At 38.3% G+C, this 19,545-nt stretch overlaps 1 protein-coding gene across 1 annotated transcript; it reads right to left on the bottom strand.

The window, feature by feature from the left end:
* Window positions 1–1,020: 1,020 nt before the first annotated feature.
* Window positions 1,021–19,279, bottom strand: TMF1 (TATA element modulatory factor 1). Its single transcript, XM_075052996.1, has 17 exons — window positions 18,998–19,279; window positions 15,201–16,441; window positions 13,275–13,378; window positions 12,269–12,395; window positions 11,192–11,297; window positions 9,837–9,979; window positions 9,121–9,287; window positions 8,805–8,961; window positions 8,224–8,316; window positions 7,439–7,595; window positions 6,509–6,701; window positions 6,112–6,181; window positions 5,936–6,028; window positions 4,757–4,867; window positions 3,953–4,099; window positions 3,376–3,501; window positions 1,021–2,505 (listed from the first exon to the last, which is right to left on the bottom strand). The coding sequence occupies exons 1-17, from the start codon at window positions 19,137–19,139 to the stop codon at window positions 2,362–2,364; spliced, it is 3,321 nt and encodes a 1,106-aa protein (XP_074909097.1). The 5' UTR covers window positions 19,140–19,279; the 3' UTR covers window positions 1,021–2,361.
* Window positions 19,280–19,545: the final 266 nt, after the last annotated feature.

Raw genomic sequence — 19,545 nt, 5'->3', positions numbered from 1 at the left:
CATCCGATTCTCATGTGATAGTAAAGGTTGCACTAAGTGGGAATAAAGAATCAAAAAATAGTCAATACAAGTATTTACATCTACTTTTGTAAAATTTAAAAATCTAATGCTCTGACAAATGCTTTTATATCTAAAACAGTTAATGCTGACTGCATGTTAAAATTTCCCATTTACCTAAGCTCTTCCTGAAAACCCAAAATAGTCTGAGACATACTCAAAACTGCACCTGTGCCAGCCCTTAAGGAGTAGCTACTCACACATTACACAGGAAATGTTACTTTCAAAAGCACTGGCAGCAATAGGTCCAAATAAAAGTTCAAAGGATTTTTTTCTTTTTTTTTAAAGGAGTGCTGCATTTGTCTACCAAGACTGTAAAAAAAAAAAAAAAAAAGGTGAAAAATCAGCAATTTATTGATTCACTGCAGTAGATAAAAGCTGAATAGAATTTCTAATCTTTGACCATCATAAAAAGTTTCTTTTTTTAAGACAAGGCTGAACTTCTAACATTTGCACATCATAATTCTAACACATAGCAAATCAGTAAGTTCCAACATGTGCTTTTATATGGAGTGTTTTTTGGTTTTTTTGTGCAGTGGTTTTGGAGTGGGGTTTTTTTGAAACATAGAGCAACCAACCACACTTCAGTATGAAGGCAAAGTGTTAAATTCTGAGTTTTTTAGAAGAAAAATGGTTTCACCCTGGTTTCCAAAACTGAAACTAAGACAGTAAGAGGGTAGCTCCTTCCCACCTCCCGATGAAGGAAAAAAAAAAAAAGAAAATAAAAAAGAATTTTATTTTATTAAAGCAGTTAAAGTTTCTATGACAGATGGGGGGGTTAAGACAAATTTTAGTGTTCTTGCTCTATGGCTTTATTGAAATCCTCAGAATAACTGTCTGAATCTCAAACTGAACTAGGCTCTTCCACGAACGCACCCTTGCCTGTGTAACTTCAGTGACTAACTGTTCTCCCAATGAGGAATAACTCCCCAACACCCATAGAAAAGTAGTTTTACTGAGAGGCTTTTCTCCAGAAGCAATTTATCATCATTCCCATCCTTTATCTCTCTCAGGCCACTGAATACACAAGCATGAACAGAGTTCTCTAACACAAACTACAGTGGGCACAGATGTGAAAAAAAAAAACCTCTCACAATAGAGGCAATGGTATGATAAGCAAAGAATTTCAACTGCCACGTATTTCACACGAGTACCTATCACAGCTACAGTTCTGAGATGTAGCAAAATATTTGCTGTCTGGAATGCAGAGAGGAAGACGCAAGCTTCTTCTCCCGATTCTCAGCATTCCCAAGGGTCCAATTCAAACGTTTCCTCTGACATTACTGAAAATGCAGCTAAACTTCAAGCCATGTGGATGCTATCTGACCAATACCTTGCTTAAGGAATGGCATGAGAAATACTTTGCAGCCACTGGAGACTTGCTTGAAAACTATATTAAGTCACAGTACAATTCTGAAAAAATTCCAAACCTTGCTACTGCTATACAAGGAACCATGAGAGCAGCAGTAATTAATTTTAAAAAAATAAAATAATTTTTCTGCATTCTTCTGAACTATTTTAGCTACTGTTAAAAATCAGCATCCAAATCTAGAACAAATATGCAATAGTTCAGATTTCTGGTGTTAAACATTTAGAATTACAAGCAGAGCTGCTGTCTCTAGGCAGCTCATGAGACAACACACAAGCAATATACAAGATGAAGCTGTAATTTATAAAGCCTCATCTGAGTCTCATACTCTGCTTAGAGGAGTTAGCGTAAAATAGTCAGACTAATCTGATTTGCCCAAGAATAGAGAATTATGATCCTAACACGTTCAGATGTTGAGTACAAATATGAGATTTTTCCTGTCACAAAAATATCCACCAATTATGCTACAGGATAGCAAGCCATTGCTCTTTTGTTATTAAAAATTTACTGATGCGATTTTAGAAAAACTCATATTAAGAACACTTAAAAAAGACTTCTAATGTCATTTTCATAGATACACAGAGTTTATGAATCCAGGGCTGCTTTAGTAAAACTTATGCCTTCCAGTGCTGGTCTCACAAGGTAACAATCATCATTTCTGCTACTGTTCACAAGTTAAATGGTCCACTGTTTAGCAAAAAGTTAAATAAAGGGATGACTGAGAAAAAAAGAATTAAATATTGCACAAATAATTTAACTGCAGACAGTACAAGACACTTAAAGCATTGATTTTTTTTGTCAACATATGAACTCTATTATATAGTCACACTTTCTATAATACAGGGGTGTTTTTACAAGACATTTAAATTCAGCATTTACATAAACAATTATCTTTACAATCTGTTATCATATAACGTTAAGAGTTCCAGCAGGAATTAATTTTGTCTTTGTTTTAAAAGTTCATCTATCTGAGTCTTGTACATGTTTTTCACATCTTCGAGATCCAGTCGGAGTTCTTCAGCTTCCTCTGCTTTCTCTCCATACATCTGAAGAATTGTATTGTATCTTTGATCCAAATCCTGCAAGGATATGTAGTTTGTTATCCAGCTGTTTTTCAACTTAAAAAAAGCTGCTGCTAGGATAGTGTTTTACACTACTAGGGAAAGTAAATGTAGCATTATTTTATCAAAGTATAACTACTTTAGAGTGAAACACATAGTAAACTCTTCAAAAATATTTTATGCTTTGACTCTCGGAATACAGCTAGATTTATACTCTAGATATAAAAGGAAGATATTCCAAAGACAAAGAACCTTGACTACAAAGAATTAGTGCTGGCTTCAGAGGATGCACTGAAGCACCTTGAAGTTCAACTGCTATAAGCATTAAAGAACAGTTAGCAAGCTGCACAAAGTTTTACCACAGCAATGACCACAGTTTGTGAAATGCTTCTTAGGAAAATTTAACATTCTGCATTTAAAGAACAATGATAATTTCTTGAATTACTCCAGAACTATTTCCAATATTTCAATTTAAGTTCTTAAACATTTAGAGGATTAAGATATTTGTCCTATTACCTATATCAGTACTGCATACCCATTCAGCTTCTGTACTAAACTCTCACAAATCCATGCTATTTATCAAAACACCCCCTCCTCTAAAAGACTACTACCAGACAAGTGTCTTATATGAGAAAAAAAAAAAAGTTCTCTCATTGATTTAGCATGCAAGTTTACGCAGCACACATTTCTAACAACTGCATTTTGAAGTGACTACCTAGTCATAGACTAGGCATTTTCAGATTCTTCTATAAAAAAAAACAAACCCAGGCTCTTCAGTCATTTATTATTAGGGACAGATTTGAATATAATCCTAAATTGATAGGGGTATTCCTAAAACACCCCAAGTATGTCAATTTTACATCAGATTTACAACAGAAATACACTTACCTTTAACTGTGCACGTAATTTTGGTATTTCCTTCACTTTTTCTTCAAGTTCATCATTTTGGTTTGTTAATTTAACCAGTTCTTCTGCCATTACCGATCGAGTTTTCTCAAGGTTTCCAATTTCCAGCTAAGGTAAACACTTTTAACAATTAGGAGGAGGAAAGAATTTGCCATATTTATAAAACACCATATCAAAATATTTTGATACAGTAATTAAGGTTTTTTCTTGAGCCAGACTAAGAAAGAGCACACCCTGGAAGCACTCTTACTTTCTTCTCAATTCTGATCAGTGGTTTCTTTTTTTTTTTTTTTCTTTTTTCAGATAGACAAGTTTGCTGGATAGGTCCTTGCCAAAACAAAAAAGGAAGCAACAAATCCTTCTCTTGCTCGTCCCTACACACACCTCCAGCGGCTGTTCCAGTTAACAGAATTGTCATAAAAAGGGGAAGAGTGAATGCATTCTGCTATGAGGAGAGATACCAAGCTTTTTGAATATAAACCTAACAATATAATAATGACTGTATTAGTATTTACACTTACAAATGCTGTGTTTGGTTATGTAAGAGTAACTACAGTACCTGTAGATGTGCAATCTCTCCTTCTCTTAGTTTTAGCTGTGACTGAAGGTTTTCAATTATACTTGAACCTGCTCCCATCCTTATAGCATCATAAAGATTGCTCCCACTAGTAGCTATTGGCCCAAATGAGTGATCATGAGGATCATCCTAAAAACAAAAGGTTAGAGAAGCTTAAAATTAGACAAAAACGTGCACACTTTGGAATCTTTCCTCCCCTGAAGTATTACATCATTTAAGATTTTAAATTATACTGTCACTAGGCAAGCATTTCAATGCTTAAAGTTTGTTTTTAAAACAAAAGCTTAAGGTGAATAGCTACAATTTGAGATATCTCCTTACTGGCAAGTTCTCATGTCACCTATACAACCGCCATTTAACTTGGACATTGATAACCACATCCACAGGGAAGCAGCAGAAGCAGTGGACTTCACACAGACCACAAAAGCCTACGGAGCAGGGCTGTGCCCTAAACCAGAGTTGCTAGTAAAAATAGATCAATTGAGTTGACTCCTACTAGTGTTACTCAATTATTCTAGATGAAATCAGACATGTGAACTCAGCACCAATACATGTATATATTACTCTGCAATAAGACTTGTAGTTTCACACTGTCTTTCACAGATGTTTTACATTCATAGACATCTATCTTGTAAGCAGGTTTTAGATGTTTCTGCATAGGAATTACCTTTTCTAAGGCCAATATACTCTTGAAGAGTCATTTTCTACATTAATGAAACTTCCTGAAGAGGAAAGAAAACAGTCTGTCAAAAAAAAAAAAAAGCCAATATAACTGATACATGATACCTGTGAGAGGAAAGATGTCTGAAGACCTGCCATGTCAACTCCACTTATGGAACTAGAGCGTGACATAGTTGGAGTACTTGAAACAGTTTCAACCGTAAATGACTTCCGATCCTTTAAAAAAAAAATAAAAAAATAAAACACCACCAGTTAGATAAGGAAAAAAGTTTGCAAGACGGTGAAAGACAGATTCTGTAAAGAACAGACTGCCCTTTTCCACCACCAACTATAGAACGCAATGTGACAGATAACCTTTCCCCTTCCCCCATCCCTAAAACATATGAAAGTTCAACAATAAAGAATTTCTGTGCTACTAACAATTATAGCCTATGTTCAAGTTCTCAGACTTTTCAGGAAACAAAGAGAGAAGTTGCAAATTACACCAAAAGAATTTCAAGTAGCCAAGGGAGATTCAGAGGCAGTTTTGTACGCCCAAATTTATCACAGGAACAACATCCTAAACTCAGAAGCATGTCTCTTTTTAGAATGCACATTAATACACTACATTTTTTTTTATTATTAAGTGTATGAGTTAAATTCTGAGATTTCTCACATGCTAATACCTTACTGATATACACTCCAAACAGACTGACCTCTTTTTACAGGCAGCATCTTAAAGCGTGCTAGCCTCTGAAGGATAAAGCACTTGGATTTTAGAACTGGAGATGGTAAGAAACCAGTAATAGAAACAGTTTTACTTGAATAGCAACTGCTAATTAGCAGTAACAAAGTTACCGACTATTGAGGACTGTTCTGTGACTTGTGACTTAAGCTGGAAAGCATGTAGTACATCACACAGTCATGTGAAACGCAAAACAGGAATTCAGTGAAAGCAATGCTAGTAGTCTAAGCAAAAAAACCAAGTAGCTTCAGAAGAAAACGAATCCAAGAGCATTAAAAAAAATCTGAAGATTAAAACAATCATTATCCATATTTTATCTCTTCTCAGGTTAAATAGACTATTACTCAAGACTCATTTCATTGAGTATAACACAAGCACTTATGTCACTGGAAAAAAAAAGTTGTCACAAAGAGAAAGCCAAGTCCCTAATGCCTAGGCTGACAGTATATACTGTACAGCTCTAAGTCCACTTTGTTGCTTGTGACAGTTTCAGGTTCTAGATATCTACTAAAATAATGACAGTATCAATAAGATAGAACAGATATGTTAGGTTGTGGTACCTTCTCCTTTGCTGCTTCTTGCACAAAAATTGCCTTCTTTCTTTCCTGTTCAACTTTCATCTTCTCCATTTCTAACTGAGTAGCTAGCAGCGTCTACAAAAATAAATACAGGTTGTTAACCTCCTGCTAGCTCAGACTTCAACAATAACATAGATAAAAGCTGAAGTAGACAATACCTTTTCTTTCTTCGCATCTTCCAAGGTTTTCGCATACTCATCTTTGAGCCCTTCTAGTTCAACCTCATACCTACATTGAAGAAAGAGGTAGGGAAAGTCAGTAAATAAGTATTCTGTGTTTACTTTAGATTCAGGTACTATTAAAACAAACATAGCTTCAAGGCTTTAAAACATTATGAAAGTAACATGCTTCAATCTTTAGCATGAAACAAAATACCCTTAACAAGATGGGCAACTTTTATCAATAGCCATCAACATTTTGCACAGTCACATCAACACTCAAAAGAACCAAGTCTTCCAACTTGCAAAGAGATCTGCTGCAGATGGTTATTAAGAGATAGCTTACTCCATTTCACTACAATTTTGAGAGATGCTGTTAACCAGAAATGTAACTCACCTACTATTTTCATTTTCCATTTTCTTCAATCTGCTTCTCTCCACTTCTAGCTGAGCCTGAAGGCGTGTATTTTCTTGTCTTAAAAGACTATTCTGAGATTCAGTAGAAGACATCTGAATTTTATTAGAAAGAAGTTCTTCTGTAGCAGCCCGTTCTCTCTCAGCAGCTGCTGCTAGAAGAGTTTGAGACTCGCCTAGTATTAAAGTACAGAAGAAAATGGAATTTAACTTTTTTTGATCAAACATCTATAATATGGGCCATTTTTTTATGCATCAAAATGGCAATTGATTTTTTTTTATATGCAACTATTTTTCTTTTAAAAAAATCTGTTTTCTGTTGTAAAGGAAATTAAATATTTTCCACCATACAATTAGAGGATCAAAGCAACACAGAACAAGGAGACTTCATGCTCTTTCAGAATGCAATATACAACTACAGATTGCCTCCAGAAAGGAAGTAATTTCTCTGGGTCCAACTTTGGGCATTTTATGCATTTTTCATTTAAAATATTAGATTACTACTGTATCAACAAATATATGTCTCATTATCTATGCAGTTAGGTAAGTAAATGATTACAACCTTTACAATACAGAATCTAAGCACTAGGCTTGACAACTGAAAATGCTGGTATACTTTCAGTGTCTCAAGGTCCATCTTTCCTTTAGATGCTGTAAGAACATGTACACCTTAACACCTCTACCTTACAATCTTATGTTACACTGTGTTTTAAAAACAATCCGTGAATTGCCTGTCCAAGAACCTTGGCAGAATACCCCACATACCATTTCCTTAGGGAAATCATTTTGTGCTCACCTCTCCTGATCCACCACCTACACTTTGGCCAAGCGTCAAGCCCTTTTCATTTACCTTCAGCCATCTCACATCTTCATCAAGAGTCTCACAGTTCAGTGAAAGCTAAAAACATCTTACCAAGTCTGTCAGAAAGGTTCTTCTCCAGTTTTTCCCACGCAGAGGTTTGTGCTCCCAGCGTGGCTTGCAGATTTTCTATCTGCCGGAGAAGTGGCCGTGTAGCAGACGTAACACTTTGACTTAGTTCTTGGTTCCGGCTCTCTGCTTCTTGGAGTCTCTGAAATCACAAATTAAATATAATTAAGCTTTAATATCATATGATGGATTGAAAGATTGATATAGAATTCAGCTAAACACATAGCAGTTGCTTTACATTCTAAAAATACTGCTTGACAGTTGCTTTACATTCTAAAATTCATGTGATCAAACTCAGAGTAAAGTGTGAAATTCCAAGACAGCAGCTTAACATTTCTAGACACATGATAAAGCAATGGCCCAGAAATGTCCAGTCCTCTGGACATCACTTGATTTTGGCAACAACCTATCTTCTGGACCTTAATAAAAATACTCTTAAGCAGCAGCTAAAAAGTCATTCAAAACATATTTGCTAGCAATTTTAGAGGACTAGCACAAACTTAATGGCTGTACTTTGTCTTATACTGAAAGGACAGCATTCCATTTCCAAGGCATCATAAAAAAAAAATTAGGATTTTGTTTTCAGTAAGTGATTAAAAAACCACTTCCTTTCGTATTTTTATTGTTGTTCTACACAGGACATATACCACAGGTAAGCAGGAAAACAAAGGCTCTCTTTCAGGCTATTAATGTCATGATAGCATTTTCTTTTCAGTTTTTAGAAGCCCGCCTTGCAGATAAAAGTTGGCATCATCTATTTGCCATAGCACCTGTTGTAGTTCACCAATTTCCTGGCGTAAATAGTCTTCTTTTCTTGCTGCCTGCTGTTCTGCACGTTGCAGTGCTAGCCTCAGGTCCGCCACCTAAATAAACAAGACATCATCACTAATCTATTGCCAAAAGTTATAGTACCACCTATTTGTTGCTACAGTCCTATAACATTTTTAAACACTGTTAGACAGGGTATATCTGTTTACAAGTTAAAGGCTTATGTTTTGCATGCACAGAAATAGTTACACTGAATTATCACTAAAAATTTTGTTCAACTAAATTTCTTGAACTTTGCATCATGGTAAGAGCACTACAAACAACATAGAGCCTGTCAAAGTCATTTTATTTAGACAAGTAAAATTAAAAGTATTTTTAAATAAAATTAATACTTTAAAGCTTAGCACAACTACTACTAAAGACTGAACAAGTCCACAGGAATGAAATCTATTGGATATTTGCTAAATACACAAAATTAAGTTCCACCTTGTATTGCATCTGGTTCGTTACATCACATGCACACACCATCCAACTACACTCATTTGTTCAATGGAAAGATTTATTCACTGCATTTAAGACCCACCTGAATTGCTAAAGTTTCTTGTTGCTGCCGAGCCTCGTCCTGGGCCTTCTCCAGAGCTAATCCAAGCTCTTCCTTTGCCTTCATTTCCCGACTTAGGGCTGCTTCTTGTGCCTCACTGTCCTTTGTTGCATTAGCTTTATGAAGATCTGCAAGTTCCCTGGGGAGGAGAGGAAGCAATGCACTTACAGTTTATACAATGCCAACAGTGACTTTGCGAATAACTTTGTTATATATTAATATTTCACAAGCACTGCACAAGAAATAGACATAGAAGCTGAATGTATGGTTGAAGACAGGCACACAAACATATGCTTACCTGTATGCACTGTCAAGTGCTGCCTGGACACTTCTGTTCCGTTCTTCAAGATCTTCCACCTCCGCCTGAAGTTTAGCAAGATCCTTTTCTTGTCGCTCTACAACACTGTTCAGTTGTTTAATGCTGTCTCGATGCTGCTTCTCAAGGTCTTCCTTGCCATCAAGCACCTATTAGAGCACAAACAAGAAGCATGAGACTAATCCCAGTACACAAGGTAGACAACGCCGTCTGAGGACAATGACAACTGTGGCAACCAGTTCAGGACAAAGTAACACAAAATGACTAAGCCAATCTAACACTTCACCAAAAGAGAAAGGTTTTGCTCCCCCATCTTCCCCAGAGGAGGGGGCTCTTCTTCACCACAGTTTCACATACTTCCTCATACTGGGCCTGCTGCTTGTAAGGTCTTGATTCAATCACTAACTGAGCAAAAAAACTGCCCAAATTTTGCTGGTACAAGTCTTCCAACTAAAATTTAGTGTACTGAATTTGGTCAGCCCACCTGATAACCAGCAGTGCAAGTGCAAACAAGCAGCTGGAAAGATACCTGACCACAGTTTTAAACTGCTCTGAGAACACACACAGAAATCACATCTCAGTGTTCCAATAATATTAAAAAGAGAAGTCTCCCAGAAAAGAAAAAAGTATCAGTCTATCTAAAGCCTCCTGAAAAGGTTACTCTGCAGCTTTAAAAAAAAAAATCCCAAATATCTCACTTGTTTTAAATGCTGCAACTCCTCTTCCAATTCCTTAATCTTTTTGTTCTGTTTTGTGTTAGTATTTTCTCTCTCTTTCTCTTTGGCTCTTAATTTCTTAATGATGTTGGAATTGTGCAGCTGCTGTTTGGAAAGCTTTTCTCCTGTGAAGAAAATGAACATAAAGCTAGTGCATATTGCTGTTATTCTATAAACTCTCTCTATTCACACCCTGCCCTGCTATTCAGTCCCGTGAAAATAATAACCAATTATGTACAGAAATACTTACTCTTACATTTTTTCATGCAAGTTCTTAAGTTTTAAATCTACCTTATCCTGAGATAACCTTGCTACACTAAGCTATAGTAAGACAGGATAGACAATGAAGGGCTTTGAAAGTAAAGCAAATGAGCTCATCGTATCAGGAAAAAAACCAAAATGGCCTGTTCATTTAGTAACTGCATTTTACTTCCAAAATTAAAAAGTAGTAAGTGAGACACTGTAGAAATGCCTTGAACAATGCCCTAGCTAGATTTCTGCTGAATGGAACATGGAGCATTGCACCGCATGCTGGTTTTATCTCACAGCACCTTTTAATGCATGCTGCAGAAAGTACCCCTCTAGCCATCTGCATTTGACTGATCCCTCCTGTTGCTCTTTGCTATTAACTAAATGCTTGTCCTGGTTTCAGCTGGAATAAAGTTAATTTTCTTTATAGTAGCTGGTATAGTATTACATTTTGGATTTAGTATGAGAATGATGTTGATAACACGCTGATGTTTTCAGTTGCTGCTAAGTAGTGTTTATACCAAGCCAAGGATTTTTCAGCTTCTCACGCCCAGCCAGCAAGGCTGGAGGGGCACAAGAATTTGGGAGGGGACACAGCCAGGACAGCTGACCCAAACTGGCCAAAGGGGTACTCTGTATCATGTGACATCATGCCCAGTATATAAACCTGGGAGAGTTGGCCAGGAGGGGCGGGTCATTGCTCGGGAACTAACTGGGCATCAGCCAGCAAGTGGTGAGCGATTGCATTGTGCACCACTTGTTTTGTATATTCTAATTCGTTTATTATTATTATTTTCTTCCTTTCTGTACTATTAAACTGTCTTTATCTCAATCCACAAGTTTTACTTTTTTTTCCCTGATTCTCTCCCCCATCCCACTGGGTGGGGAGAGTGAAAAAGCAGCTGTGTGGTGCTTAGTTGCTGGTTGGAATTAAACCACAACAATGGTTCAAATGTTCAGAAACATCTAACATGCTTCAAATAATGGGGTTTTTTTTTCCACCTACATAAAGAAGGCTCGTATGTGAAGGCTGTACATTTCAAATTATTCTACAAATTTATACTATTAAAAGAAATATTAATTCTCACCTTCCTCCATTAATCCTTTGATTTGCTCTTCTTTTTCTTTCAGCAATTCAGCAGTTTCATTGGTATTAAGCCTAGTAGCCAATTCTTCTTTAACAGTCTTTACTTCCTAAATAATAGGATAAAATACTTAGGACTATTTATTAAATTATATTTAAGGAAAAACGCACAGTAAGTTACACTGACCACTTTTTTGTTCTCCCCTCCCTCTCAAAAGGCTTTTCTTTGAAAACAATTTAGGTTGGAAGGGAACTCTGGGGATTATCTGATCAAATCAGATTGCTCAGAGCTTTATTCTGTCAAGTTTTATAAACCTCCAAGGATTGAGACTCCATAAATTCTCTGCACAATTTGTTCCAATTCCTCCTTCCACTTCAATTTCTATACTTTAAACTTTTGCAATATAGTAAAAACAAACTGTTGTATTTGCACACAGGTATCAGATAATTTTTCTATTTCAACTTACCACTGTGCCAACAGTGACACATACAGTGACAAAACAACTGTGAAAAATATTTTTTTTTCCAGTTACAGACTGAGTTTACTTTTTGCAGACTAGCAGTAAGCTAGAGAAATTTAATGCTGTGACACCAGGTCAAGAACATTTAAACTCCATAAACTTTGTTGCTGCAGTCTTCTTTGCTCATTCCAAACCAGTCTGTCATCAGTCCTTAATTTTCCTACCAGTTAATCCTCTAAACAAGCCACTCCCATACTTCACACCACTTCCCCACATCCCCAGGCTGTTCTTCTCCCGCACACCAATGCAAATGCAATAGGGGTACAAGGTAAATGAGAGCAGACCTTAAACCTTCCCCCCCCTCCCCAAACCAGGCTAACTTTAACTTAAATGAGTTTGCTAATTTGGTTCACAACACAGCTGCAAGAATACATGTGTCAACACAAGGAAATAACAAGCAGCCTGGGCAGCTAGAATCACCTTATGCTAGTTACTAATACCATGAGACAGCACCTGCCAGTCTCATGCTTTTCCCTAGCTTAATTTTTATGAATTGACCTCAAGAAATTCAACTGCATTCTAAAATAATAAACATTAACTTCACTAAAAAGCCAGATTACCTTTTTAGCTGCATCTCTTTCTTTGCAGGCTAGCTGGAGCTTCTTTTCAGCATCCGCAATTCGCTGAGCAAACTCCTCTTTAAGAGATGAAAGGCTACTGCTCTCTTCTTTCATTCTAAACATTTCACTACATTTAAAATTAATATTTCAGAACAGTTGCACGGTTATGTGACATTCTAAGCAGTTTGCAACAGGTTGTCTTAAATGCTTTTAAAATGTGTTTTGGGGTTTTTTTTATTATTATTTTACACATTAACCAGAAGTCAAAAAAACGCATCCATATTAGAAGTACTCAAAGATCTTTATTAATTCAGTAATTTACCCATGAAAACAATTAAATGCTTGATTTACCTTAAATGTTTTGCCCCTTAGTCAAGTTCTTTCTGATTAACCATAGTCTGTATCATATACAGGGCAAATTTTTTAAGTTAAGATCAATTTAGTCATCAAATAATACCTTCGCATTTTATCTGTAAATTTTTGAACTTGATATTTGATCAGTAAACTGGTAAATCTAACTCTTAATTTTTTTCCTTCTAATTTAAACTGAATTAAATAATGTATTCAGATTTTTCCCTACAACCAGCCCTTCTACCACACTTTCACTGCCTACATTTTTGTCAGCAAATTACTTAGTAAATCAGATTCATCCATGTGTATCAGAAAAGTCAGTCTCCCTTATTAGCCGAATCCAGTCTTATAACAAAGATCTTTATTAATAACCAAGTCTGACTCTACACATCTGTTTGTCATTCCTACTTCTTACTTACTGAAAAATCTTTCACTAGCCTCTTCCCAAAAGAGATTTTGGCCCCAAGAAATAATGTGTCTCTAAAAAAATACCATCACAGCACATGCAATTATTATTTCCACCTTTCCCAAACACTGCACATCCCTTGCAACCTTTGTTCTAGTTATAAAGCTATTTGTTTTACAATATTGTCTACTGATTGTATTACAGTAAAGTTACAGTTACACCCACTACTGTGTATATTTTCATACTTACTCTTTTAGGTTATCATAAGCTTCTTCCAGGCGCGCCTTTTCTTTACTAGTACTTAATAACTGTATTTCCCTCTTCTCCAGTTTCTCAGTTAATGAATCAATCATCTGGACAATGTTTTTACAGATAAAGATCAGATGAATGGGACAATTAAAACACAAGAGGGGCAGGCTTCCCCTTTCCCCCCACCATTCCCTCCCAACACTATTTAAAGCTGAACTTGTCAACGTTTTTAGGAATTTGAGGTAAAAGTCAGTGAAGATTACCATGTTTCTACCACATTAACTTAGAACTAAGCAATATATAAACACAAGACACCCGTTTTCTACAGGTGTGGAAATCCTACTAAGTAAGCACACCTGGGCTCAGCTAAGTTCCTCAACAAAATCATCAACAGTTATATTTAATTATAAAGTTTTTAAAGAGAGCTGATAGCCTATGAAACTATAGCTAATATTAACTATTAAGACTCCCAATGTTCCTTACAACCACTCTTTACAGAATCACAGAATAATTTACAGTGGAAGATCTCTTCTGTGAAACATTAGCCCCAAGAGCAGAACATGATAAGATGAGGGAAGAAAACTTCCAGACAGGGTCAAGAGCTCTTAGCTCACATCAGAATCATTTCTTAATATCAGATTTTTGAAAGCTAAATATAAGAGAAGTAACACAGACATACATGCAAATATAGAAATATAAACAAATGAAATAGATTTTGTAAGTGTAGCTCAATTTGGCCAATGAAAGAGAAAATTTGCTGTGGTCCATTATCACTATTTCCCACAACATATATAACCATTTAAGTTAGAAAAACTTATGGATAACAGTCCATGGCTTTGTATCTCCTTAAGGAATTTACACTGATGTTCTGTACGATTTACACAAAAGAATGCTTTTCTTAAAACACAGATTACATTGGGGTTTTATGAACTCCCATAAGCAATTGCTTTTCCCTTATTACTATCAGAAACAGCATCAGTATTGCAAACATGCTTACAGCGCAAGGCCATGAGTATGGCCCATTTATGTCACATACTAGGCACACAGACTATGAGCAAAGCAAAATGCAAAGAAACAGAGCAAAACACATGTCAAAGGAGCTCAAAATTTAAAAATACACATAGAGGTACAGAAAGGTGATCAAGAAAATGGAAAAAAGATAGTGTACACAATACACTGGCAGAACTGGGCAAAACACACTACTTCAAAGCTCCAGTCTAGCCTTCCACACACTTGAGCATCCTACTTCGTCACATTTCTAGTCATTCCATCTATCTAAACTAGCCATACAAATTTCTTTTAATCTATTCGCTATCCAGAACTATGCTCATCATCTTCATTAAAAAGCCTAGCGTACCTTCTTTTTAAAAGGAAAGATTATTTCTGCTAAAAACAAACATTAATTTGTCTAGTAAAAAGGCCTTATTTAGACTAACTACTGCTATCCTCAAAGAACATGCACAATGCTCCTGGAACATAATCAAATTTTGACAGTTTGTAAGTCCATGGAAAAAAACGCTTGCAAAATCTTATCCTGATTATTGCCAAAATACTAAAGGCTTTTAGCTTCATAATTCAAATCAAAATACTTAAAGGAATCTCTTCCACCTTTCACAGAAAAAAAAATTGCACCAAGGAATTAAAATTACACATTTGACCTATCAGGGCTTCCTGTTTGCTAGCACTACTACTCACAATTCACAGTAATGATAACTAGGTAGATTAGGTGAAATCCAAAACCATTTGACCAGAAATTTCACCAGTATTATTCCACTGCAGAATACCAAGGACAGACTTCTACAAGGTAAGGTAGTTCAGCATCAATTAATTCATTCAAATAAGGTGAAGCTAATTCCTATCTAAGGAGATGACAGGAGTTTCATTTGTAATTAAAGGGTGTGTTTGCAAAACATGTTCTACAGTTACCTTTTTAAGCGCTTGCTTTTCAGCATCCTCTTCTAACAATTTTTCAACAGCATCCTGCTGCAGCTCAGTCTCCTCTTTCACAACCTGTTCTTCAACATTTTGCACAGTAGCAACCAAAACATCTGGCTGCTCAGAATTAACAGGGGTTGCACTTCTCCCACTCTCTTCCATCTCAGCTTCCTCAGCATGTAAAACAGGAGTGTCATTCAAGTTTTCAGATTTACTTTTCTGGGCATCAACAGTTTCTGTCTTTGGCGCAGAAGGACTGACAGCAACAGATGCTGAAGCAGAAGCCCTGCCTGATAACTCATCATCTGAATTTATTTCACTTACACTTCTACTATCTAAAGACTGTACACTAAATGAATCAATTCTTTCGAAAGCATCAGAGGAGCAGCAGCTCTCTGTCATTTTTTGAAAGTCATCTAAACGATTATAATCCGCACAGGCAGATGTAGATAAAAGCTGAAATGATGTTTGCATTAGATGAAGACTGGATTTTGAATCTGCAGCTTCTTGTCTTGAACTTACTGAGCTCTCACTTATTACACTTTCATGGTCCAGCACTTCAATATCACTAGTTGTAGATGTCCCCGAGGAGAAAGTGCTAATTGGAGGTGAAGGCGTATTGCTTTGCCTGTCCTCAGTCTTCCGCTCCTTAGTTTCCAAACCCATGTCTTTTGTACCTGCATTAAGAGGCTGCGAAGTGCCATCCGGTGCACCTCCCATTGCATCCCCTCCTATGCTGGATTTTTCATTAAGAGCATCTTCAGGTACTTCCAAATTTAGAGCAGACACCTTTTTGTCAGTAACTTCATTTGTGCTTTCTTCAGGCTTGGCATTAGATTTAAGCAGAGAATTCTCTTCCAATTTCTCCTTGGGAATATCGAGTTTTTTCAAGTCCACTAGGACAGCTACAGAGGAATCCTTCACTTCTGCCTCTGTTGTCACTGGTACTTCTAGCTGACTGGGGTGTTGAGACTCCTTTGAAGTGCTTTTCACCTCCTCTTTGGGTCGCTGTGATTTGGCTGGAGGTTTGGACACCACTGGATTTTTCTGTATACTCTGAACATCTGTTGGAGAGAGAAAGGCACTGAAGAAGTTTTCAGATTCATCTACTACCGTCCTCCTCACTGGCTTAGTAATTGCTGTTGGTGATATTGGCTGATTCTGTGGTTCTGTATTTGAACTTAAGCGCCAGGAAGATGTATCCCATCCTCCACTTATGAGAGAATTTGTTCCTAAAAAGAGGGAAAAAAAAAAAAAAAGAGAGAGGCCAAGAACACTTAAAATGTGGGTTTTTTCAGTATTTGTCTTTTTAGATACGACAGTTCAGAAAAAATGTTTTCAATACCATGTAACTTAAAGCAAATATTGTACATGATCACAATCAGCATCATTTTCATTACTACTTCCTTACAAAGCTTGGAACTGATTTTCAGACAAAGCAAAAGAAGCTTAAGGGAGACACAAAGTAATTCTAAGACTTAAGGTGGACACAGATACCTCTAGAAAGTAGGAATACCTGAATGGAACCAACTTGCTCCCTCCCTCTTAAACAGTAACTTAAATAAAGGTGGAAGGAAATCATACACAAGTTGCACCAGTAAATCCAAGAGTGAGAATTTCAGAAAGAAGATGGAGAAATGCCTGGGAAGAGGAAACAAGCCCATACAGCATTCTGAAAGCTATAGGGGCAAGCCTGAAGCCTATTTGGGCACAAAAAGCAAGTATTTACTTTGCAAACGGAACAAGCGAAAGGGAATGTGGCCTCCTGCTTCCTATAGTGAGAGGAAGCTAAGCAAAACAATCTGAAAAAATGTAGTTTAAATGTAGAGAATTATACAGATTACAAAAGGAGGAAACAATTAGTGGTCTTAAAAGTTATCTGCCAGTAGCATACAGACAAACACTTCACACACCGTTACAGAAAACAGGGGAAAAAAAGCTTTAAGTATTTGTAGAATTTACACTATAAGAAGGGTTCTTGCCCTTTCAGTTTGCAACAGGCTTCATATTTTTCCTCACACACCAAGCAACAGCATGAAGCCGACAACACACATTGCCAGCAGACCAGCTAAGGTGATAGTTTTCTTCTCCTGTGGAGAAATACTGATTAGTTCTGAAGCTGCCCTAAAAAAACATCAACAGTTCCTATCATTGTATTTCTTCCAGGTTTTCCAGGACTTGTCAACAGCAAGGATAATAAGAATTTCAGCATCAAATTTCAGTAGCATCCCAAGTAAGAAAGAAAAAAAAAACCAAATAACTGATTTGATTTTGTACCTACAAACATAATCTGGATAACATAACTATTTCAGGCTACTAAAAACAAGCTCACTTTATACAGCAGCATCTACTAAAAAATGCCGAGTTATAGTATTTAAAGCAGACTACCACTTTCAGAAAGTGTCAATAGCTATTGGCCTCGAGATCTCAAATTCAGGTAATTACTGCTCTCCTTGCCAAAAATACTACAAACAGCTGATTTATTACCACTTTGTCCATGATTCAATAACTTCAGAAAAAGCCCTGTGAGTGAACTGTAACATTCAGAAAATATTTTAACTTCTTTTAAAAACAAGTATGTTTTCCCTGAAAAACAGATGCAGGCTGATCTTTGCTGCTTTCCTTACAAACTACAGCACTACTATAAATACTAAGATATAAATTAAATTAAAAAATGGTTTGGACAAGCCTAAAGTTTTAAGAAACTAAGCATGACACAGTCTTCTATCAACAATTCTGGTAATTTAAGACGACACTGGACTATGTGACTGCCAAGCCCTTGTTCCCACAAAAGGACGAAGACACAGAAAACTGACCCTACGCATTGATGAGCAACCAACTAGGAAACACTTTCAATTGTTACAGCTTTCAATTTTCAGAAGTCCAACTCTGCTGTGGGTATACCTGGAAATAACCTCTTCCTACAAACACATACATTTCTCCTAGATATAGTTGCAATAAGGACACTTATTCCAGATGACTTAAGTTTCCCACCCTTTTCTTCATTCATTCTTTTCTTTAAGGTATTATTTAGGGGAAAAAAAGTTTCCAGCAAGAGGGCTCCTTTTCACTCTTTCATTTCCAAACAGTAACTTAGGACTGATGATTCTTTCAGGTTCTACATTAGCACACGTACAACGGAGACACTTCCTCATAACCAAGCCATGACAATTTTTCCACCAACACATTCCTTTCAACAGACGTTGGAGGATTATGAACTTAAGGCCACAAAAAGTGGAAAACTTCACTTGGTTTATGCAGAGCAGACTTTCAGCTTCTCCTCTGCTCCTTCTATCGCAAAAAGCGACTCCCCACATGCCTCAGAACATAGTTTCCCCTTTTTTTATTACCTGAGCGGTTTTTACCGCCTGTTAGCCCCTCGGCAAAAAAAAAAAATAAGGCCTTGAGAAACACGGGTGTGAAGCACAGTGCTACCCACGCAACAGAAGCACGACACTGGTGACAACAACCAGGTTGGTTGCCTGTGGTGCCGAGGTTTCCTCAGCTTTTCATCAGTGTTAGCCTCCCTCGCCTGTGAGGGGGGGGAAGGACGAGAAGTACCCCAGGCGTTGCAGAACGGGCTGTGGACGGGGAGGGCCGGTTCAACCTCCACGGGTGTAACCCCCCGCCCCCGGTGAAGGGGGAGAGAGGGGCGACGGGAAGGCGCCGCCCCGGCCAGCCCCGCCGCGAGGGCCGGGCGGGAGGCCGTGAGGCGAGGCGGCTGAGCCCGCCTCACACCGGGGGGCTGGGGGCACGGCGAGCGGCCGCCCGCCGTCCCCCACGCTTACCGTCGCCGTAGTCGGGGATGACGGCGTCGGGCCAGGGGCTCTCCTCGGCCTGGATGTCCAGCACCCGGTCGATGGACTTTTGGGCCTGCGACAGCGCCTGCTTGGCGAAGCTGGACAGCTGCGAGGCGTTGAACCAGCTCATCCTCCGCGGTGCCCGGTCCCGCGCAGAGGCGGCGGCACCGGGCCACAAGCACAGAGGCGGGCGGGGAGCGACCCGCCCTCAGAGCCCGCTCCCCGGCGGCGGCGGGGCCGGCGGCCTCGGGCTCGGCGGGGAAGGGAGGGAGGGGACGGCGGCCCCGCGCCTGCGCGCCGCCGGGCTCCACGTCGCAAACAAGCCCGCACGCAGCCGCCCGCCCGCCCCCTCAGCCGTCACGGGAGGCGGAGCAAGGCCTTCCGCCTCGGTACCTGTCATGGCGGAGGGCGGGGTGGTGACCCGCCTCCACTTCCGCCTCGGTACCTGTCATGGCGGAGGGAGGGGTGGTGACCCGCCTCCACTTCCGCCTCGGTACCTGTCATGGCGGAGGGAGGGGTGGTGACCCGCCTCCACT

This window comes from Buteo buteo, chromosome 21, assembly GCF_964188355.1.
Source record: "Buteo buteo chromosome 21, bButBut1.hap1.1, whole genome shotgun sequence".
Lineage (NCBI taxonomy): Eukaryota > Metazoa > Chordata > Aves > Accipitriformes > Accipitridae > Buteo > Buteo buteo.
The sequence above is the reverse complement of the archived record's forward strand: the minus strand, read 5'-3'. Positions and strand labels throughout refer to the sequence as shown.